This window comes from Choloepus didactylus, chromosome 9 (genome assembly GCF_015220235.1).
Source record: "Choloepus didactylus isolate mChoDid1 chromosome 9, mChoDid1.pri, whole genome shotgun sequence".
NCBI classification, from domain to species: Eukaryota; Metazoa; Chordata; class Mammalia; order Pilosa; family Megalonychidae; genus Choloepus; species Choloepus didactylus.
The window spans coordinates 22,351,631-22,368,835 of NC_051315.1; the positions used below are offsets into that span (position 1 = coordinate 22,351,631).

The following is a 17,205-nucleotide window of genomic DNA, read 5'->3' on the forward strand; positions in this document are numbered from 1 at the left end:
CTTGCCCTGTTGACCAGTGGGAGCTCAGTCCTGGAAGTCCACTCAATAATAATGGCTGCTAAGGTTTACTGAACTACGTGCCAAACTCTGTTCAAAGTGTATACAAATACATATAATACTATGTGTATTAACTCATATAATTACTGCAATAACCTTTTGAAGGAGGATTTGTTGATTTCCTAATTTTCCAGATAAAGAAACTAAGGCTTAGAGCATGTAGCACCTTTCCCATTGTTACAGAGCCTGCAAGTGGTGGAGCTGAGACTCAAACCCCAGAAACCTGACTCTAGAACTTGTTCACTTGTTACCCTGGGGATTACAAATGGTATAAAGAGATGGAAGTTGGAAAAGACAAATGCTTCATGGTCACAAATATAAATCCCTCAAAGATAAAATCATCAGCCACAGGATATGGAGACTGGGTCAGCAACATTCTCTAATACTGAGAGGGATGAAAAGCAAATAGAATGACTCAGAAGGCTCTCAAGGCATCTTGTATAAATTACAGTGGAGAACTCATCTCACTTAGAGGGAAAGAAAAAGCTTGAAAATTCAAGGGAACAAAGATTCTAATAACAGAAAGAAAAAGAGGACGGATGGATGAATAGGTAGATGGGAGGATGGATGGATGGATGGATGGATGGATGGATGGATGATGGATGGATAGATGGATGGATGATGGATGGGTAAATGGGTGGGTGAACAGATGAATGAGCAAACAAATATTCACTATGACTCAAGCACAGAGAACAGGAAATAGTATAAAGGGATACGCTATCTCTGATTGCAAGGGCCTAGCACATGGCTGATATCACTCCAGCCACTATCAAAGACAAGTTGGGGACCTTATTCTCATCACTAGAACCAAAGTTTCAGGATATGCTGTACTGACACCCTAATTATGTGGCCTTCCTTGGCAAGGAGTCTGCAACCTGGAAAAAGATAAAAAGCCACTTACATGTACTCCCTGTGGGCAGAGTGAACAGCAGCTGCATTGCTATAACGCCACAGGACAATCGCCGATGACAGGACATCGAGGATGGCATCAAACTAGGAGAAGGAGACATGGCATTAGTGGCTTCCCAGAGTTAATAGGGCACGACTGTGAAGACACAGGACAACTGTGCTTTGACTCAGAACATCTGAACAGGTTACTTCCGTGCAGGGAGGCTTCCCCCCATCACAGTGCAGACCCCTGACGACCCTCACGGAAGGCCTGGGGGCTCTGCAGCCCAGGGCACCTGATGAGCCCCTCCTCACTCTGCTCCCCGGGCCCCTGCCTCGCGACACACTGGAGATACAGGGGTCACCCCCATTCTGAAACACACGGAACTGGTTTCCCCATGGCAGGAAAAATTATTTCAGCATTTTCCTGCACATCCTGTGCAAAAGATTCAGGGTGAGAATTCTTTGTTTCTTGCTATCAGTGGGACTGCTCTACCTGGGATTTGCAGGAAGGGTGGGGGTCCCTCAAATGTCTGTCAACATTTTGAGATTGTATACAAAATTAAATGTTTTTATTTGAGTGAGTGAGAGAGACAGAGAAAGAGAAAGGAAGGGAAAGAGAGGGACAGAAGGAGAGAGGAAATGTGTGCAGGTGTATGTGTGGGTAGGTGCAATGTGCATTTTTCTGGGAAGAGAGCCCACACCTCTCAGAAGATTCTGAAAAGAATATACAATAGCCCCCAAAACATTAAGTCTTCATAACAAAGGGAAGAAGCATGGGAACAGAAACACATACTCTCAGACACAGGAAACCCTACAACTACGCAGGAGGGGATGTACTCTTTCACCTGGAAAAATTACAAGCCCAAGTACTCTCCTGAAGAGGAATGAGGAAATGTCACACAACTCTTTTAACACACCTTGCTCACAAAACAGCTTGCAAGATCCGTTTTCTCTAACCAACTCCCATCACGAAACAGGCTCAGAACACAGGCTCCCCCTCATCAAGCTAAAGATTGTGTCAGTGGCCCCAATCTTAACTCCCAACACCTCTACCCACACAGGCCAGTGTGTGCCCATTTCAAGATTATAACCCCAGAGGAATAAAGAAAGCTAAACTCCTAAAACATCCCAGCATCAGTTCTGGAAAAATGTGGTCCCATTGATCTGTGCTTGAGAATTATTTAGTCTCATTGCAATTTATTTCTATTAAATCATAATTTGTTATAGCAGCTATTTCCAGAAAAGATACATTTCTAATAATAAATTCTCATATGCTCACCAGTCTCTTATTTGAGGGTGAGATTGGTTGACTCAGGAAAAACGTGCAAAACTTCATAAAAGTACATAAAATGTACATAAAAGTACATTACTTACTGCAAACCCAAAAGCAGAGGCGCTGTACCTCATAACGGAGACAGCTAAAAAGAAAGAAAATAGTGTTCAGAATATTTTAAAACCTCATGGATATTTTCTCTAGTTTGTGAGTATACCATTTGTCTGTTTGATAGGGCCTTTTAAATATCTATGGAAAAATTCAGAGAGAATAAGATTAAAAGTTAACTGTACATGTAAAATCTGAGAATTTCTAAAAGGGAAGTGCAAACTGAAAAGATTTCCGGACTCCACTGCAACAACTTCCCTTCCTCCTGTGTTTGGAAGCACCAAAGGGCCAATTTAGAACCAAAATGCTCAAGCAGTTGACAATCAAATGACTTTGTAGACATTGAAAATTTAACAAATGGGACTAGAGAATTGGGAACCAGATTAAACTTTCAAAATGAAACCACGACCATCAAAACTGTTCCAGTAATAACATAATTAGCAGGGGTATCGTCATGCACCTGATATTACTAACAGTAGAAAAAATTTCTTGCCTACCAGAGCTAAGAATCAAAGGTAGACCTCAATAAAGCTGCTTATGAAAACAGTAACAAAGAATCTTAGATTAATGAATAGAGATCTACAAACGTAGAAGTCAGAATTATAATTTTAAAATACTTTATCCTTATTCAAAAATTTATATTGATTTTTTGAGGTGAGTCAATTGTGTGGCAGTTTTGCCTAATTCTGTGATCTATTCTGTGCCTAAGTAACATCCCGTTTCAAAAACTGTTACCAGTTTGACTTAATAAAGGCAAATGTCCAAATAAAAGTTATATTTAACTATCATCCATCCTCCAACAGAAAGGTCAGCAGAACTTTGAAGTGGGTTGTTCCCAGCACTGGCTGTCCTTCGTTCATCTGTTATGAGTGATAACTCATGGGGTAGGAGAGGCCTTGGGGGCGGTGAAGAATGGGGGTGTGCCGGTTTGAGTGTATTGTGTCCCCCAAATGCCATTATCTTTGTGGTCTTGTGTGGGGCAGAAGTTTTGGTGTTGGTTAGATTTGCTTGGAGTGTGCCCCACCCAGCTGTGGGAAATAATTTTGATGAGATGTTCCCATGGAGGCTTGGCCCCGCCCATTCGGGGTGGGCCTTGATCAGTGGAGCTATATAAATGAACTGACTTGGGGGGAAGAAAGAGAGTGCAGCTGGGAGTGATGTTTTGAAGAGGAGCAAGCTTGCTAGAGAGGAACGTCCTGGGAGAAAGCCGTTTTGAGGCCGGAGCTTTGGAGCAGATGCCAGCTGCCTTCCTAGCTAACAGAGGTTTTCCGGAGGCCATTGGCCATCCTCCGGTGAGGGTACCCGATTGCTGATGTGTTGCCTTGGACGCTTTGTGGCCTTAAGACTGTAACTGTGTAGCAAAATAAATCCCCGTTTTATAAAAGCCAATCCATCTCTGGTGTTTTGCATTCTGCAGCATTAGCAAACTAGGACAGGGGGTCAACCCCTATCTGACCTCCCATTCAGTGCACCACAATCTCCCTTTTGCTCTCTGCCCTGTCCACAACGTCCAGCAATCACAAGCAGACTGGACCAAGGGTTCACCTGACACAATGTGGACCCGAACGTTTTATTTTCTAGTTGGTCAATTTACATTGCTAGAACTTGAACTCGGGAACAACGGAGCTGGGATGGGTCACCGTTTGCTATAGGGACTAAGCAGCAGAGAGACGAGAACGGGGTAAACATAGCACTAGGGCAAGAGACAACCACCGGCTTCCCAATGTTGCCCAGCCCTCCCAGAAACTCAGCGAGGTTCCAGTCCTCAGGCTGTGTGGTGCAGAACACAATCCATTAAATTCCTGAGCTTTTTTGGTTCTGACATGGGCTTCTCAACTGTCCTTGCTGTCACCCTCCCAGCACAGGGGAAAGGCAGAGCCAGCTGTGTGCAGCAACCTGCTGTAGCTTTCACAGTCTATACAAGTGTGATGGGGACAGGGGCCCAGGACCTTTCCGAAGAACCTCAACTCGTGGGCCACATTGGCCATGCAAAATGGCAACTGATCCCTCGTAGGTTGCCCTGAGCTCTGAGATGCTCTAGAAAACCCTGAGCCTGACCACAGTAAGTGCCGAGTAACTGTTATCCAAGAATAATAAAATTTCATAGAGGTAAGTCAAAACTAGAATCTGCTTTTCCCTTTACAACCATGTTTTTAGAACAGCTCGGGGCTTTTTGTGACTTTGTTTATCAGCAGTGGAAACCTTTTTACATTCTAGTAAAATTGTGCACAGGTGACCAATACAATGTACATAAAAGCAGAGCTGCCTAGACCAGGGATCCTGCTCCTGTCTCCACCTGGGCTTCCAGCCTGGGCACCACCCCATGGAAACGGCACAGCTGGAAAACCACACCACGCACCATCATCGAGGACCACCTGCTTTGGAAAGTTACAATTACAAGCAATAAACCATTACTTTAAAACCTTCTAATCGGAGTTATCTGATAATAACAGGCATCTATAGGGTGGGTGCCAGATTTTAAAGTGGTTGTCTCTCACTTCAGTATGTTGAGCATCAGGAGTCTTGTCTCAGAGATTCTGGAAGCAAACACAGGGGTACGGCCACTGAATGGTGGGGTTGCCCTGACTCAGAGTCAAATGTCCAGGATGACAGGCACTCTCAGGATTATGCTGGGAAGTCCTGCATGTGTTAAGCACGCCAAGTGGAGGTGGTAACCTAGAACGCAAGCAGAATATGGTTCCATCATCCCCTGCGTACCAAGGAAAACATACTGAGAGGGCTCCAGTTTAACCCAGAGCCCTTAACAGAAGGGAAGGATTAACATGTGTCATTTACTTATGAATTGGCTCCATCTAATCTCCTCGATGAGATGGAAAGGGGGAAAATGCCACAAATTTCATGGGGGGTCAAGGGTTCAGGGAAAGGCCCTAACACTGCCTCCCTACGTGGCTGACTCCCCGGGTCTTGCTACTAAATAACAGCCAATAGTCATTAGCACGGGACCCAAATGAAAGAGGTCAGCTGGGTTCTAGAAATTTCTGAAGTGTCAAGTACTAACTTTATTTTGTTTTCCATGGCACATCCTAATTCTGGGATAAGAATGAACTCTCAAGAGAAAAGGTCAAATTGGCTTAGACATCCCCTGCCCCCACAGGCTATGGGGGTTTTCATCAACACATTTCCAATACCCATCATGCTAAAAATGAGCTCCACTTGGAGAAGAGCAGGCCTGGGCCAGGACGAGCTACCCATGGCAGAGATGACGCGGTAGGATCCCCCTGAACCCCAGGGACACTTGCTGAGCATGGCTCGAAGCCACCACGGACCTAACAAAAGCCTGATGGAGCCTTTCAGGCAGGTTCTATATTCAACAGTGGACAGCAGGCCACGACCCTTTTGGCCTCAGGCAATTATGCTGTAAGCTGGCAGCATCTGGGAAGAGACAGGCAAGCAAGCAGTGTGAAGCAGAGCCCTTGGACGAGGCTGCTTGGGTCAAGGCAGGGGCCACAGAGCTCCTCCGAGGCTGTCAACACACAGGAGCAGAGCCTGGGGCACAAACAACTTGTGGCCACTCTGGAACGTAGCCCCTGATGGTCAGCAGCCTCCAAATTTATCTGGAGAGCACTGCTATGGAAATGTTCAAGAATTTCTCTGCCCCTCCTCACATTAGCACTGGTCTCCATTGCTCATAACAAAAGTGTGCAGCCAGGGAGCCGATGGCCATTACAGGCTATGGGAACCTCACTGTGCTCCTGGGGAGTCACGGCGGTCTCTCCTCCCCACCCCTTAGTCCACTGTGGTGAGAGCAGGTAAATATCGCCATTTGATCAGGCCGGCCTTACACACCAAAAAGTGCATGCTTAAGATGCAGCTCAGCTCCTCTTTCTCTCTGTTTTCTTTTTCCTCTTTGCTAAGACACAGAATCCTTAAACTGTTCATATGTGATAAAGACCTTTCCTGTGGGGCCCGTCCAGCGTCCATTCCCCATTCTGGAAGGAGCGCTGTGACTCTCCTCTGGGGGAGGAACTAGGCCTCCCCTCTTGGACTAGATGGTTGGGGTGAGATGCCATTTCCCCACTCCAGTCAGTCCTTATCCCAGGGCCAAAGCTAACGACTCAAGGATGGGCACAAGTCAATCTGAGCCAGTGAGAACTTCCCTGGGTTTTGGGGGGATGTCTCTCTAAGCGGGGACTGAAGAGCTGGTTGGATGAATACCTGGTACAGCAGGTAACAGTGTGGCCCCACATGGGGAGAGGCTGCCTCAGAATAAAGCAGACACAGAGGAAAGCAGATATTACAGATAAGACAAAACAACCCCTGACGGCATTGACTGAACCTCTGGAATCAGCCCTGCCTGGAATGAGCCACGCAGGAATGTGGAGGAAGAACTTTCCAGAAAGTGGGAAGCAGCCGTACAAAGGCCCTGAGGCAGAAGCGCCTCCTGGAGGCCTTTCTGGCTGAAGCAAAGAGGAGGCGAGTTTTGTGAGATAATAAATGTCGTTGTTTTAAGCAAAAATTTATGTATAAAAGCAGCAGGATACAGATGGGGTATGCGACTATGAAAGACTTTACAGTCCAATGTTTAAAAAATGCATTGAAAACTAGAAAAAAAACTCCTCTAAAATGATAACAGTGGTTAATACTTAGGGACCAGAGATGTCTGAGTCAATTTCTTTCCTTTCTACTTTTTTTTTTTTTTTTTTTTTGCTATTTTCCACATTTTCTACAACAATCATATATAGCCATTCAGATCAGAAAAACAAATACGTTTTACTTGGGAAAAAAAATTATCCACCACAAAAAATATAGCCAAAGGTCTAAAACAGAATAGCAGAAACGAGATTTATGATGAACATTTGGGAGGAGGCTTCATTGTGCACACATAAGTGCTTCTCGCTAACAGAAAAGCACACGGCCATACATGTCTTTATTACTTTTCAGGTTCTGAAATCCATCTTTCTAGACCAAATCACCTACCTGAGGGGGAAGAGGACCCCAAAGAGTTCACGGGAGGATGCTGGAGGGCCAGGCAAGCCAGGGTGTGGAATGCAAGCAAAACCTCACTCCAATCTAAGGGACCTCCTGCCTTCCTGGTGTTCGCTTGCTCTACACTCCATTTTCATTCATGTGTCAAGGGGTAAAACAGCTACACCCCCAGAAGCACATGCCCTACAGGAGTCTTAAATAAATATTTATACAGGTCTGGTTAAAGAGCAGACCTTCTTTAACTAAGTCATACTCACCCCAGGCCAGAATATCATCTGAAAACTCAAACTCAAACAGAAAGACAGCTGGAAAACGGAGGGGACCAAGGCAATTCATTGTTAGGTGAAAGCTAAACGCAAATTGGGCAGCTGAATAAGCAGGCTTCCAGAAAGGGGCTGCGGGCTGCTGTGGTTCAGACAAAGTGCCCTGGAAATGTGCAGAGAGGTGAGAGCAAGCCAGCAAGGCAACCGAGGATCGATGCGGAGATCCCTCAACAACAACACTAAGCAAAGAATGCCATTTCAATTGCATGCTGGATTCAGAGCAACAATGAGGACCCATCTGTCATTCTCTCCAAGTCAGGCAATTATCTTGCACCTTAGCACTCCGTAGCAATACCCCAGGCCCTATAACACCTCCAAGTTGCTAAATTATGAGACCAGTAAAGCTCTGTTAATAAATCAATCCCACTTTATAATTAGACTGCCTCCATCACTCAGACACCAGGCAACAACCTCACCAACAGCCCCATGTCACTAATCCAATTTGAGGACCCATTTTTCCACCAACCATGCTTGTGACGGAGGCTGATGGAGGTTGCTAACATTTGCCAGGACCGAAGCAGCAGAATGGGTGAAATTAAGAGGGGCCCAAATTAGTTAATTTCTTTCTAACTCACTTCAACAGAACCTCTCCACCACTCAAACACAAGTTTAGAGTGTACGACAAAAATTAGTGATAGGGATGTTGAATGCAATCACACCTGAAGGGAAAGGGGAAAAAGCAGTATGAAAAATAAAAGCAACCAAACTACTGCTTGGCCCACTAAACTACCCATCTTTAATGCAGCACTGCACTGTGAGTTACTTTTTTTTTAATGTATTAAAAACTTTTTTTTTAATTAGAGAAGTCATGGGTTTACAGAAAAATCATGCATAAAATACAAACACCACTCACCACTACCACCTTGCATTGGTGTGGAACATTTGAAACAATTGATGATAGCACTTTTTTCATAATTGTATTTTTTTTAACAGTAGTAGCCAGCATTTATTGAATAATTCTATGTTCTGGGCACTGTGTGAAGCAATTCACATGGATTACTGCATTTAAAACACCTAATACACAGGCCTGTGAAATATGTCCCATTAAAAGTTATTAGTTTTAATTAGAGAATTGTAGGTTTACAGAAAAATCATGTAAAAAATACAGCATTCCCATATGCACCCTATTGTTGACACTTTGCATTAGTGTGGTACCTATGTAACAACTGATGAAACAATATTAAAATAGCACTATTAACTTTGGTCCATAGCTTATATTAGGGATATTTTTTCCCATATATCATCCTATGATTGAAACTGTGGGAAGGGAAAAACAATTTGTGGATATATCCTCTGTTCCTGTAAACTTTTCTTCTGAGCTTGTTTTAACTACAGGTCATATCATCTGAGCACGCACAGAAAACACTGACTCTTGTCCTTTAGACAATCTTTGAGACACCAGGAAAAGAAGTCACTCCTCTCTCAACCAAGACTACAAGGAAAGGGAGACTTCAGAAGGAAATCAAAGGCAAGAGGTCCTTCAATTAGAAAGATCTGGCCTAAAATCCACGCTACCACATATGGACAGCTCTATAATTAATCAATTGGACTATGCTGAATCAAACCTCCACACTTCTGTCCCCAACTCTCACCTCCCGTTCCCATAAAATCTCCCTAACTCTCAGATCAGGGCACAGATTTGAGCCTGGGCTCCTGTCTCCATTCTGGTCAACTGTGCATTAAAACTCTCTTTTCTCAAAATCCCAGTGTAATAGCATTGGCCTCAGTGAGTATCAGGCAGCCAGTCCTTGCTCAGTAACATTATTAACACCTTGTATTAGGGTCATGTATTTGTTATAATTCATGAAAGAACATTCTTATACTATTAACCCCAGTCCAATATCCACAACAGGGTTAACTGTATTATATAGTCCCACGTTTTATCGTCTAGCTTTTATTCCGGTAACATACACGACCCAAACTTCCCCCTTCATCTACACACACATACATAATTCAGCAGTGTAAATTATACTCACAATAATGTGCTACCTTCACCGCCATCCATTTCCAAACCTGTACAATCAATCTAAATAGAAATTCTATAAAAATTAAGCATCTACTCCCTATTCTCTACCCCCGATCTATCCACTGGTAATCTGTATTCTAGATTCTAACTCTATGAGTTTTCTTATTATAATTGGTTCATATTAGAGAGATCATACAATATTTGTCCTTTTGTGTCTGCTCATTTCACTCAACATCATGTCCTCAAGGTTCATCCATGTCTCTGCATACATCAGGAATTCATTTCTTCTTACTGCTGAATAGTATTCCATTGTACAGATATACCCACATTTTGTTTATCCATTCATTGGTTGATGGACACTTGGGTTGCTTCCAACTTTTGGCAATTGTCAAAAAAAACCACTATGAACATTAACGTGTAAATATCTGCTTGAACCCCTGTTTTAAATTCTTCTGGGTATATACCTAGTAGCAGAATTGCCATATCATAGGTAATTTATATACAGCTTCCTGAGGAACCACAAAGTGTCTTCCACAGGGGCTGTACCATTTTACATTCCCACCACCAATGAATGAGTGTTCCTATCTCTCCATATCCTAACACTCATAATTTTCTGGGTTTTTTGTAGTAGTAGGTATAAAAGTAGGCGTGAAGTGATATCTCACTGTGGTTTTGATACTTCCCTAATAGCTAGTGTTATTAATCATCTTTTCATGTACTTTTTAGTCATTTGTATATCCTCTTTGGAGAAATGTCTATTCAAGACCTAAGCAGGTTTTTTACTGGGTTATTTGTCTTTTTATTGTTGAACTGCAGGATTTCTTTATATATTCTGGAAATTAAACTCTTATTGGTCATGTGATTTCCAAATATTTTTCCCATTGAGAAGGTTTCTTTTTACTTTTGTGACAAAGTCCTTTGATGCACAAAAGTTTCTAATTTTGAGGCGGTCCCATTTATCTATTTTTTCTTTTCGTTGCTTGTGGTTTAGGTGTAAAGTCAAAAAGACCACTGGCTAACAAAAGATCCCGAGGATACTTCCCTATATTTTTCTTCTAGGAGTTTTATGGTTCTGGCTCTTATATTTAGGTCTTTGATCCATTACAAGTTAATTTTTTTATTTGGTATGAGATAGGGATCCACTTTCATTCTTTTGCATATGGATACCCAGTTCTCTCAGCACCATTTGTTGAAGAAGCTATTCTTTCCCAATTGAGTGGACTTGGCAGTCTTATCAAAAATCAATTGACCATAGATGTAGGGTCTATTTCTGAATACTCAATTCAATTCCATTGGTTGATGTATCTATCCTTGTGTCAGTACCATGCAGTTTTGACCACTGCAACTTTGTAATATGCTTCAAAGTCAGTAAGTCTGAGTCCTCCAACTTCATTCTTTTTCAAGATGTTTTTGGATCTTTGGGGCTGTTACCCTTCCAAACAAATATGATAATTAGCTTTTCCATTTCTGCAAAGTATGCTGTTGGAAACTAGATTAGAATGCTCTGAATTAGTAAATCATTTTGGGTAGAACTGACATCTTAACAATATTTAGTCTTCCAGTCATGAACATGGAAAACCCTTTCATTTATTTGTCTTCTTTGATTTCTTTTAATGATGTTTTGTACTTATCTATGTACAAGTCCTTTACACTCTTGGTTAAATTTATTCCTAGACATTTCTTTTAGTTTCTATTACAAACGGACATTTTTCTTAATTTTCTCCTCAGATGGCTCATGACTAGTGTATAGAAATACAACTGATTTTTGCATGTAGATCTTATACCTCGCCACATAGGTGAATTCATTTATTCACTCTAGTAGCTTTGCTGCAGATTTTTTCAGGACTTTTTATTTATAGGATCATGTCATCTGCAAGTAGTGAAAGTTTTACTCCTTCTTTTCCAATCTGGATGCATTTTATTTATTTTTCTTCCCTAACTTCCCTGGCTAGAACTTACAGTGCCAAGTTGAAAAACAGTGATGACAGAGGGCATCCTTGCCCTGTTCCAGATATAAGAGGGAAAGTTTTCAGTCTTTCACTATTGAGTATGATGTTAGTGGTGGGCTTTTTATATATGACCTTTATTATGTTGAGGAAGTTTCCTTGCATTCCTATTTTTCTAAGTGTTTTAACAGAAAGGATGCTGAATTTTGTCAAATGCCTTTTCTGTGTCAATGTGTAACCGAGAAGTTAGGATTTAAGGTATGATTATGATTACCGAGTCATTATATAGATATTCCTTTTTTTCTTTCTGATACGTTAGAGTAGACAGAGGGAAATACCTGAAATCTCTGAAATGTAATCCAGCTGCTTGATCTCTGATGATGATCGTATAGCCTTTATCTCATGTCCTTGTGATTGTAAAAACCTTGTTACTAACCCTTGCCGCTACCTATTTTATCCAGTTTTTTTTACTTTGGAGTCTTGTAATCATTACAGAAAGCCCCTAATGTTTATTAATGAAGGGCCTTGGGCCATCCCAGAACTAACCCACCCCAATTCCAAAGTTATATGGAGAACCAAAACTGGATCTAACCAAAATGGGCCTGGCCTGAAATGTGCAGTAGCTTAGACTTGAACCTAAATGTCACCTATACCTCACTACAATACTAAAAATCACACCCATCTTATTAAGGCTGCCATTAGTTCTGTGATTTTAATCATGTAATCAATCATGTATTTTAGAGCACTCTGGTTAGATGCATAAGTACTTATGATTATTTCTTATTGCCCCTTTTATTAATATATTGTTTTCTTCTTTTTCTCTTATAACAGCTTTTGACAGTATTTTGTCTGTTATCAGTAGAGCTACCCAATGTTTTTTTGGTTACTATTTGCATGGAATATCTTTCTTCATCCTTTCACATTCAACCTATTTGCATCTTTGGGTCTAAGGTAAGTCTCTTGTAAACAACATAGTTGAATCATGTTTTTATTTTAATCCATTCTGAAAAATCTGTGTCTTTTGATTGGCAAGTTTAAGCCATTAACATTCAGTGTTGAGTCTCGAGAGAGCGAGCGAGCAGGCGGCCGTTTGGTTGCAGGAGCGGAGCAATGCCTAAATCAAAAGAACTTGTTTCTTCAAGCTCATCTGGCAGTGATTCTGATAGTGAAGTCGACAAAAAGTTAAAGAGGAAAAAGCAACTTACTCCAGAAAAACCTGTAAAGAAGCAAAAGACTGGTGAAACCTCAAGAGCACTGCCATCTTCCAAGCAGAGCAGCAGCAGCAGAGATGATAACATGTTTCAGATTGGAAAAATGAGGTATGTCAGAGTTCGGGACTTTAAAGGGAAAGTCCTAATTGACATTAGAGAATATTGGATGGATCCAGAAGGTGAAATGAAGCCAGGAAGGAAATGTATTTCCTTAAATCCTGAGCAACGGAGCCAGCTGAAGGAACAGATTTCTGACATTGATGATGCAGAAAGAAAACTGTAAAATCAGAGCCATATAAAACCTGTACTGTTCTAGTTGTTTTAATCTGTCTTTTCACATTGGCTTTTGTTTTCGAAACGTTGCTTTCCAAGCTAATGTATATTTGGATTGCAGAACAATTTGTAAGGTGAATACTTTTTTTTAATGTACATTATTAAAAGTGTTCTGAGTGAAAAAAAAAATTCAGTGTTAATTACCTTAAAGGCAATACTTACTTCAGCCATTTTGTCCTTTGGTTTTTATATGTCACATCTTGTTTTTTGTCTGTTAATTATTGCAAACTCTTTTCCATATAGTTGACCTTTTGCAATGTGTTTGACTGGTTCCTTTCTCACTTCTGTTTCTGTATATTTTAAAAATACTTTCTTTGTGATTACCCTGGGGTTTATATTACATAATCTTTATCTATAACCTACTAATTTGAAAAGATTCCAACTTAGCTTCAATAGCATCAGATTCTCTGATTCTATATTACTCTGTTTCCCCTCTTTATGTTGTTTTTGTCCCACTTCACCACCTTATATTTTCTACATCTATTATCTGGAAATACGCCTTTTTCTTGTTCAAGTGTATTCTGATTCTTATAAGAATTAAAAAAGAGTTGTATACTGAGGATACAGTACTATTGAGTTTTTTAGATGCCCTTTTAGTTACCCTTACTGATGATCTTCCTTTCTTCAACTACTCCAAGCCACTCTCTCCTGTCTTTTCCTTTCACCCACACAACTCCCTTAAGTAATTCTTGTAGGACAGGTTTTGTTGATGAACTCTCTCAGTTTCTGTTTATCTGTGAGTATTTTAAACTCTCCCTTATTTTTGAAGGACAGTTTTGCTGGATAAAGAATTTGGGGATGGCAGTTTTTCTCTTTCAGTACTTTAAATATATCATACCACTGCCTTCTCACCTCGATGGTTTCTGATGAGAAATCAGTACTTAGTCTTATCAAAGAACACTTGTATGTAACGAATCACTTTCCTCTTGCTGCTTTCAGAATTCTCTCTTTATCTTTGGCATTTGACATTAGAGTATGTCTATTAGGATTTCTTTTGTTTGGAATACACTGTGCTTCTTGGACATGTATATTTATGTCTTCCCTAAGAGTTGGAAAATTTTCAGCCATTATTTCCTCAAATATTCTTTCTGCCCCTTTTCCCTTCTCTTCTCCTTCTGGGAAACCCATAATGCTTATGTTTCCACACTTCATGATGTCACTCAATTACCTCAGACACTGGTCAATTTTTTCTACTCTTTTCTCTACCTGTTCTTCTGACTTTATTATTTCAGTAGTCCTGTCTTGTAGTTCATTGATTCTTTCTTCTGCCTGTTTCAATCTGCTGTTGCATGCATCTAGTATATTTTCAATCTCTACTATTGTGCCTTTCATCCACATAATTTGTTATGATTCTTTTTATACCTTCAAATTCTTCTTTATGTTCACATTGTCTTAATATCCTTTACCTCTTTATCCATATTTTCCTTCATCTCCTTGAATTGATTTAAGATGTTTATTTTAACATCTTTGATGAGTTTTTCCAACTTCTTTGTCTCTTCTGAAGTTTTAATTTGTTCCCTTGACTGAGTTATATCTTCCTGTTTCTTAGTACGGCTTGTAATTTTTTGCTGATGTCTAGTTATCTGATTATTGATGAGTTAACTCTGAAGGTCCATTTCTCCCTCTTGTTAGGGTTTTATTGTTGATTAGCTTTGTGTTAAGGCTCTTCTTTGATACTTGGTCCAACTTATCCTAGACCTTAAGTGCAGCCTGTGTTTAACTGTTCAGATTTTCTCATCTCTTCTTCATCTGGTTCTTGCCCTGGATATGCAGTGTAATTTTTAAGATTGCATTTTTTGTGCAATTGTTTCACCTCCAGGAAAAATCTTGCTTTCCTCTGTTCCTTCCCTGGGAATCATGATCTGTTCTGTTTGTTTGGAGGCAGAATTTTCTCCCCACCTGCTATGATTTGTTTAAATTCACTCCCTCACTGGGTGCCCCATTTTCCGTACACTTTTCAGTTCTGGGAACCATCCAATCTTACAGCAGTTCAGTTTAAATCCCCTTCCTTTTTCACATTAGGCTTTTCTGCTTCTTGTTTCTTCCTTATTAGGGTATCCTGCCCTGACAAGCCAGATGGAGTCAACCCAGAAAGGTGGATCACTTCCAAAAAGTCCATTTTGGGTTTAGGTGGCCCACCAACAAAAACTGGATTGAATAAGGTCAAAACATTTCTTGCCAGCAATTCTAGTGCAGTTCTCTCTCTTCCCGCCACCCCCCCCCCCATCTGAGGGCCCTTTTGTATGCAGCACTCCCCAGCACTTGTGTTCCAACCTGGGTCTCTGCAGACTTGGGTCCCTGTCCCTGGATATGCATGGGGTTCTAACCCACTGCTGTGAGTGGCACTATATCCTCTGTCTGAGGTGGGAAGGAGCTGGGCTGCTGCCTCTGAGTGATGCCTGAGCCATGTGGGACCATGAGAGGGGGAGGGGAACTAGAAAGGACCCTCAGGTCCAGGATGGACATTTCCTGCCTGATATATATATATTTTTTTCTTCAAGTCAGCACTTGTGGAGTCTTTTTCTAGTCTCTACTGTCTTCCAGAATTCTAAGCAAGTGGGATTTGTCCTTTGATTCACTGAATCTCTGGGTAGGCTTTTTCAGGGGATATCTTACCTCACCACGTTGATGACATCACTGAGACTTACCTTTTATTTCCTGTCTATAACAGAATTTGCAAAAGGGCTACCTTGAGGACAAAATACAGAAGTCTTTGTTTTGCCAACACAGTATTATTAAAATACAAGAATTAGCTATTTTTTTTTTAAATCAGATGACGTCACATTTAAAAGCAAAACAAAACAAAAACAAAACTGGATTTCTCGCTTCTCTCCAAATCTGGGCAGATCTGCTTGCCCAGGGCCATCCCTTCTGCCAGTATCTTTGGGAGCCCTGTGAGGCCACCATTGCAATTGGATGGAGTCTGTGCTGTCAGCTCACTCCAGCTCCTACCTCTCCTGCAGCATTCTAGCCAGTCCCCCTCACTCATCTCCTACCTCTCCCTGGCTCCAGTGGGCATCTAGTTGGCCCCTAAGGCTTTGAGTATAGGACCCCGGTTCTAGCCCAGGAGCAGCTTGAGAGAAAGGACAGTCTAATCTCCATATCCATAGTTTGCAGCAAAATACTTGCTAAGTAAACATGCATCAAACTGCATGGATAGTAGCCTGAAATGTTTCCTATTATAAGGCCCGGTTCATAGTAATTTACAAAAAGCTGTACCACGGGTCAGCTTCTCTAATCTTATAACATTCTTCCAGATCTCTTTGTGTTCCGTGGATAATCTGGGAGTTATTAATTGCCAACAGGCAGGCTGTCAGCATTTCCTATCCACCTACCCACCCTCCAGGGCTCTGCCCATCTAAGGACAGTGTAATCCTTGCCAAAACCTCAGGGGTGATCCTAAGTCTCTCTTTTTCCCTTTTACAAATCAAGAGGTTGTTGGTTACAGAAAGTGACTATCCAGTTCCTCTCCCAATCCTGTAACAACAATAACCTGTGTGACCTTCAGCACATGCCAGCTTGAGGAGGTTAGTGAGTATCATTTGATAGTGTCCTAGACTACTCTGCAATGAAAGATCCATTTGCATTCAGATCTCTAACAAGGAAGCCACCACCAAAATCATTTGCCTGGATCCAACCCCCCTGCTTCCACCTTTACCTCTAGCCCATTGTGCACATGTAGCCAGAAGACTTCTACTCATTTCACTCCACATACAGGCCAAAGACTTTACAATAGGGAAGGCCCCCATGCTCTAACCTCCACCTCTAAAGCTACCCTTGCTCATTCTACTCCTGCCACACCAGCCTCCTCCCTGTCCTTGCTGCCCTCCCCACACCAGGTAGACTCCTGCCAGGAGCATTCCTCTTGGCTCATCCTTCTGCCTGGAGCACACTTAACCCAGAGATCTGATTGTCTCTCTTCCTCATTTCCTTCAGGTCTCTGCTCAAATTTCACCTCAATAGACAGCCTGGCCACCCTATTTAATACTGCAATCTGCCCGAGCTCCTGCATCCTAGCATCCCTTACCCTGTTCTAAATTTTCTTTATCCAGAGCACTTATCACCTTCTAACACACTGATTTTCTTATTTATGAATATAGTACATCAGCTGCTGCACCCCATCATCCTCTACAATGTAAGCACTACAAAG

General features: G+C 41.6%; 2 protein-coding genes across 3 annotated transcripts in view; one reads left to right on the plus strand and one right to left on the minus strand.

Annotated features, from left to right (window-relative positions):
* TMEM163 (transmembrane protein 163) overlaps nucleotides 1–17,205 on the minus strand; it is a 308,243-nt gene that overhangs the window by 104,925 nt on the left and 186,113 nt on the right. For both annotated transcript variants that reach the window (XM_037850481.1, XM_037850482.1), the window contains exons 3-4: nucleotides 2,323–2,366; nucleotides 959–1,050 (exon numbers count right to left, since the gene is read on the minus strand). In XM_037850481.1, the coding sequence (XP_037706409.1) occupies nucleotides 959–1,050; nucleotides 2,323–2,366 (136 nt within the window). The remainder of the gene's footprint in view (nucleotides 1–958; nucleotides 1,051–2,322; nucleotides 2,367–17,205) is intronic.
* Nucleotides 12,622–13,005, plus strand: LOC119544919 (activated RNA polymerase II transcriptional coactivator p15-like). Its single transcript, XM_037850483.1, has one exon. The coding sequence runs from the start codon at nucleotides 12,622–12,624 to the stop codon at nucleotides 13,003–13,005; it is 384 nt and encodes a 127-aa protein (XP_037706411.1).